At 44.0% G+C, this 6,530-nt stretch overlaps 1 protein-coding gene across 1 annotated transcript; it reads right to left on the minus strand.

Annotated features, from left to right (window-relative positions):
- Window positions 1–4,987: 4,987 nt before the first annotated feature.
- On the minus strand, window positions 4,988–6,016 carry LOC142426107 (olfactory receptor 11H4-like). The gene has a single exon (XM_075531587.1). The coding sequence runs from the start codon at window positions 6,014–6,016 to the stop codon at window positions 4,988–4,990; it is 1,029 nt and encodes a 342-aa protein (XP_075387702.1).
- Between the last annotated feature and the right edge of the window lie 514 nt (window positions 6,017–6,530).

Below are 6,530 nucleotides of genomic sequence, written 5' to 3' on the forward strand. Positions count from 1 at the left end.
ATAAAAAAGGAGAGTAAAAAAGTGATAATAGTAGAAGTTGAAGAAGAATAAAAATGAGAATGAAGGAAAACCTATAGAAAAGGAGCAGAAGAGAAGTACTAGCAATAATGAAAAGGGAAGAAAGAAGAGAGAAAAGGCAACACAGAAAGTAAAAGAAAGCAAAGAGAAAAACCAGCACGTGATAAAAGATGTATTTTGTGTGTGTGTGTATATATATATATCCCCCCCCTTCTTTTCCCTCTAAGTTCTAGTGATGTCTAATAGAACGTGAAGGTGGGGGAGGCCTTGCTGTCACAGGACGTGGTGCTGATCTGGGCTCCGGTGCCCGGCTATGTGGGGCCAAATATTCTTCAGATCAGCAAGCACTCCCAGGTCCCTGCAGGCCTGTAGAGTTGAGTCTGTGGGAAGAGGCTACACAGGCAGGAATCGCTCCCCAAGGGCGAGCCTCCTGCACCGACTGGAAAATGCTGGGGCCACTACGGGTGCTGAGAGAGGCACAGCCCAGCACCCACCTCCTATGGCAGCTAAGAAGGGCTGGGGCAGGCTTAGGAGCTGGCACTGGGGACCCCATAGGACCTCTTGGTGGTGAGAGCCGGCTGGAGCACACAGATGACTCCAGCAGGGACCATAAAGCCGTGTCCTAGGCTCTTCAGCAGGCGGGGATATTTATTGCTTAATCTGCCAGCTTTTTGAGTGGCGCAGGCTCCTCATCGAGGTGGTTGGAGCCGAATCGGACAGTGGGGGCTCTGGCAGGAAACTGTGGGCAATGGCGCTTGTCCTCCACCCAGGCTCAGAGCTCAGAGCCGCCTGCTGCTGGAATCCCTTCAGAACACCCAGGAGGGCAATACCACTCCCGCAGGAGTTCAGGAGCCTGTTGCTCGTGGTCCCAGCAGGCATGGGCACCCACTGTTGTGCCTGGCACTGTCGACACTGGAAGGGGCACGCTCAGCAGGCAGACTTAGAGTCCCTGGCCGCGGCTACAGGTCTCCGCAGGCCAGCCTGAAGTGGCTCCCCGGGAAGCGCAGTGTGAGGGTAGAAGCAGGATGGGCTATGGTGCGACTCACGCTGGGCAGGAAGTGCTCAGCGGCAGGTTCACAGCCAGGAGTGGAGTGGGCGCTAAGCTGACTGGGGTGGGCGGCCGGCCAAACGGAGTGCTGGTGGAGAGGTTCCAGGCAGCGTTGGGGGTGGATGGTCCCCCATGGGGTTTCCAGGCAGCCACCAATCTCTTGCAGGTCAGTTCCCCGGGCCTTGGAAGAATGGAGTGAGGGACATGGGTTCAAGGGCAGATCACTGCCATGTCGGGAGAGGGGAACTGTGGGAAATGGAAGCTTCTCTCCTAGTGGGGTTCTGTGAGTGGGCACCTGCTGTAGGGGGTCCCGCTACTGCTGCTCATATCTCCGCAGGGCAGCTAAGCGACTCTGGGCTTGGGGTCCCGGTCTGGGGATGGAGTGGGCCTATAGCTAGTGGCTCCATGATGGTGGCATCCTAGCGACCGGAGATGTCCCATGAATCGGGTTCTGTATCACCAAGGCCCCTGCTCAGGACAAATGAGTAGGGTGAGGGTGGGGTGCTGTCTCGGGAAGGGGGTTATTTCACTCACCAGACTCCTACCACTAGCTACCTAGACACCAAAGACGCTTTGTTTGAAATAGCTCTCAGAGTATGCTGATCCCCTGGTCCGCCATCTTCCCAGATTATGTACAATGGTTTACTGTGTATGATTTATGCACACTATTATGAGAGGAAGTTTTTTTTCTTTAGACAAAGATAGCAAAACCAACTGTATTGTACACACATTTCACTTTTTTTTTTATATAAAAGGAGCTCTGGTGGCGCTGTGGTTTAAGTGTTGGAAGGCTAAATACAAAGTCATGTACAAATACACTAGACAGTCTGCAGGAGGAAGGTGAAATTTTTTGCTCCCAGAAAGATCTACAGTCTCTGAACCTCTATGAGTTGGTATGAGTTAGATTAGACTTGATGGCAATGGGTGTGGCCTTTTCATTTAAGGGATTGACTAAAGAATTCCTGTAAATGTGATCATAAAAAAATGAAACCTCCTGCCACCGAATCTAAGTATACTCATAGCGATACTATAGAATGTTTCCAAGACTGTTGATTTTTATGGGTGCAAACATCTCTCACCATATCAGAACAGATGGTGAGCTTGAACCTGTGACTTTGCATTTAGCAGCCCATACTTAATCCACAGGGTTGCCAGGGCTCCTTTTAAATGTAATAGTGAGATATAAATGTATCCTTTTATATTTTAGCCTAATTTCCCGGGACTGGAGGAACCCTGGTGGCATAGTTGGTTGTGATGGGCTGCTAATCTCAAGGTCAGCAGTTGGAAATAAGCTGCTCCCTGTGGGAAATATGAGGCTTTCTACTCCCCAAAAGAGGTACAGACTCAGAATCCACAGAGTCACTTCTACTCTAAAGGGTTTCTATGAGTCAAAGTCAATTAGATGGCAGTGAGCTTCATCTCACTGTGCTTGGCTTCATTATCCAAGATGGGTGTTTTTGGAAGACCAGGCACCATGTTTATAAAGAATTAATCAACCTCAATGACAGAGTCCTAGACCACTGGCTGATGCATTGGTTTGTGATTGGCTACTAAACTAAATAAATACTGGTGATTTGAATCTACTTACCAACACCTCTGCAAGATAACCTTGAATCTACTTACCCAGACTTCTGCAAGATAACTTTGATTCTACTTACCCACACCTCTGAAAGATGACTTTGAATATACTTACCCACATCTCTGCAAGATAACAATGCTCTGGAGCATTTCTACTAGGTAACACCATCAATCAGATTGACTCAGGAGTCAGGAGTTACGGTTTAGAGTCCAGGATGTTTCAGTAGTACATCTCATCATGACCAGTAACCACTATGTATGTCAGTAATATGAGGAAAAAAAGGATTAAAGCATGAAGACAAGGATCACGAATCACATTTATTGTGTATGTATTAAGGAGTAAAATGTGAGTCATATATATGAAAATTCCAACTTTCTGTTTTAATCCATCATAATAGTAAGGTTTCATGGGGGTAATTTAAGTGGGTTCAAATTAAAATAGATTTACTTTGTGAAATGATTACATTTTGTTTGTCATTTAATATTGTTGCTATTTTATAGTAGAAATAAGAGTAAAACAGGATGACTAAGGTCTTCTGTGGGTTTTTATGTCAGATTCAATCTTATAATAACCTTCCAGTTGGTTACTGGTTTTTGACCATATCTTCCTGTAGTCCATTATCAACAAAATAGTCCAGGAGATGAGTGATTTGCGATGTAAACATGATGATGTCACTCCTTTGCTCAAACCGTTTCCAAAGGCTTCTCATCTCATGTAGGGATAAAAATTCTTAAAATGATTCCCAAGGTCTTGTCTCCCTGTTCACTCCTTGGTGTTCCGTTAACACACTTCTTTTTAGAGAATTTTGTAGAGAAGCTGCTTCCTTCAGCGTAGAATGCTCTTCTTCTCTCAGGTCTCTACTTGGCTCGTTCCGCACCTTCTTTGAGCTTTTGATTAGGCATTGCCTTTCCAGGTGGCTTCCTTTATCACTCTGTTTAAGGTTTCAGCCTTCTTACACGTTCTACTCCCTTTCCCTTTTCTCCATAGCACCTCTCTTTCTGACATGCTGAATATTTCACTTATTTATTATTTCTCTCTGTCCAACTAAAATGTCCGCTCTACAAGGGCAGTGGACTGTAGCCATTTTGGTTAGAGTGTCTCCAGTGACCGACAGAGTGCCCAGAACATAGCAGGCACACAATAGTAAATTTTCAATGAAAGAATGACTACTGTTTAATCTAATGCTAACATATCCACCACTCTTGAAAGCCTAAGACTTCCAGTTGGTCCCAAGTCTAGAAGACCCTCAACTAGAAAGCTGTTCTGTTACTAAATCCTTTATGTCTGTAGTTGTTAGTTATTAAAATTTGATCCTTTATTCACTAAAATATTAGATTTGCTAAGAAATGCCTTGAGGACATCAAGGTGACAGACCTGGAGACACAACTGCTCTTCTACTGTTTACTTTTAAAATCATTTTATTGGGGGCTCATACAACTCTTCTCACAATCCACACATAAATAACTTGTGTAAAGCACATTGGTACATTCATAACTATCATCATTCTCAGAACATTTTCCTTCCACCTAAGCCCCTGGCTTCAGTTCCTCATTTTCAGCATCTCCCTCCCTGCTCTCTGTCCCTAATAAACCCTTGCATTTTATAAATTATTATTTTGTCATATCTTACACTGTTTGATTTCTCCCTTCACCCACTTTTCTGTTGTCCATTCCCCCAGGGAGGAGGTTATATGTAGATCCTTGTAATCGGTTCCCCCTTTCCTATCCACCCTCCACCCTCCCAGTATCGCCACTCTCACCACTGGTCCTGAAGGGCTCATCCATCCTGGATTCCCTGTGTTTCCAATTCCTATCTGGATCTGCGTATATCCTCTGATCTAGCCTGATTGTTAAGGCAGAATTGGGATTATGATAGTGGGGGCGGAGGGGGAGAGGAAGCATTTAGGAACTAGAGGAAAGTTGTATGTTTCATCATTGCTACACTGCACCCTGACTGGCTCATCTCTTCCCCACGACCCTTCTGTAAGGGGATGTACAATTGCCTACATGTGGGCTTTGGGTCTCCACTCCACACTCCCCCTTATTCACAATGGTATGAATTTAAATGCTCTTCTACCTTCTATACCCATTTCTCCCATAGCCTAAAACAGAGAAAAATCCCAGAGATATCATGCATTAGATCTACTGGGTTGGTGCATATTGAAAACATTGTCTTTCTATGTAAGTCGTTTATGATGTAGCTCTTCCTGGTTAGTTGAGGAATAAATTAGTGAGGGACTCCACTGAGGGGAAAATATTTTACAGTGGCAACTGAAATCAAGTCTTTTTTACATGATCTCCTCTGGGTGGACAGTGGTTTGCTTGGCATCTGGTAGATTATGCTCATTCTAACCTCAAGAGTTTCTTCAGTGCAGCCTTCATCTCCTTGTTTCGTAAGCTGTAAATCAGAGGGTTTAAGAAGGGAGTGATCACAGTATAGAACAAAGTTATAATCTTCTGAATTTCAGCTGGGATATCAAATGTGGGGCTCATATACATTACCAAGAGCGCCCCAAAGAATAAACACACCACTGTCAGATGTGATCCACAGGTGGAAAAGGCCTTTCTTCGGCCAGCTGCTGAAGGGACTTTGAATACAGCTATCAGTAAAAGGGTATAGGAGCCAAGGATATACAGCAGAGTGAGGATGATAATGAGGGAGCTCAGGATATAGAACACAATCTCCGTGACAGGAGATGGAGCACAGGATAGAGCCATCAGTGGGTCCATGTCACACAAAAAGTGATCAATGATGTTGGGCCCACAGAAAACCAATTGGGAGAGTTGCACTGTGGAGACTGAGTAACTAAGAAACCCAAATACCCAGCAAAGGGACATCAAAATACAGCAGAACTGTAGGGTCATAATGGCAGGGTAGTGTAGTGGGTGGCAGATGGCAAGGTATCGATCATATGCCATGATGCAGAGAAAGTATGTTTCAGTTGTAGCAAGGGAAGTGAAGAAATAGAACTGAAGGAAACAGCCAACAAAGGAGATGGTTTTTGTCTCTGAGAGGGAATTCGCCAGCATGCTGGGCACCGTGGAAGTCGTGTACCAGATTTCCAGGAAAGCAAAGTTCCCTAGGAGAATATACATCGGGGTGTGGAGTCGTTGGTCCCACCTCACAGCACAGACAATGGCACCGTTTCCTGTGATGGTGAACACATAGATTCCGAGGAACAGGGAGAAGAAGAAGATTTGCATGTCTTGGCCACCAGGTAAGCCTAGGAGGACAAACTCAGTTACGGTGCTTGTCACTGAACTGTTCATGAATCCCAGGGCTGTAGACAAAAGAGAGAACACTGTTACACAAGTTGTTTTGCTACCCAAGAAAGCTATAGAAAACCTATGCCTGACACACATGTTAGCCATTTGGCAATCTATTCATTGACTCAATTCCTAAATATCACCATTTAATGCTTCTACTGGTTCTAAATTTCAATAAAATTGAGTTCATAACAACAGAATCTTTGTTTTATAGTTATTCTGTATTAATGATTTAGTATTAAAATTTTTCTCTTTAAATATTTCAAAACGCAGAAATAATCACCCTCTCTCATGTCCGTAAAAGGCAACAAGGTAACTATCAGTTTGCATTTCTTTTTTTTTATTTAACCATTTTATTAGGGGCTCATACAATTCTTATCACAGTCCATACATATACATACATCAATTGTATAAAGCACATCTGTACATTCTTTGCCCTAATCATTTTCTTTTTTTTTTTCATTTTCTTTTTTTACATTTTATTAGGGTCTCATACAACTCTTTTCACAATCCATACATATACATACATCAACTGTATAAGCACATCTGCACATTTCCTGCCCCAATCATTCCCAAAGCATTTGCTCTCCTCTTAAGCCCTTTGCATCAGGTCCTCTTT

The sequence above is a fragment of the Tenrec ecaudatus genome, chromosome 14 (genome assembly GCF_050624435.1).
Source record: "Tenrec ecaudatus isolate mTenEca1 chromosome 14, mTenEca1.hap1, whole genome shotgun sequence".
Lineage (NCBI taxonomy): Eukaryota > Metazoa > Chordata > Mammalia > Afrosoricida > Tenrecidae > Tenrec > Tenrec ecaudatus.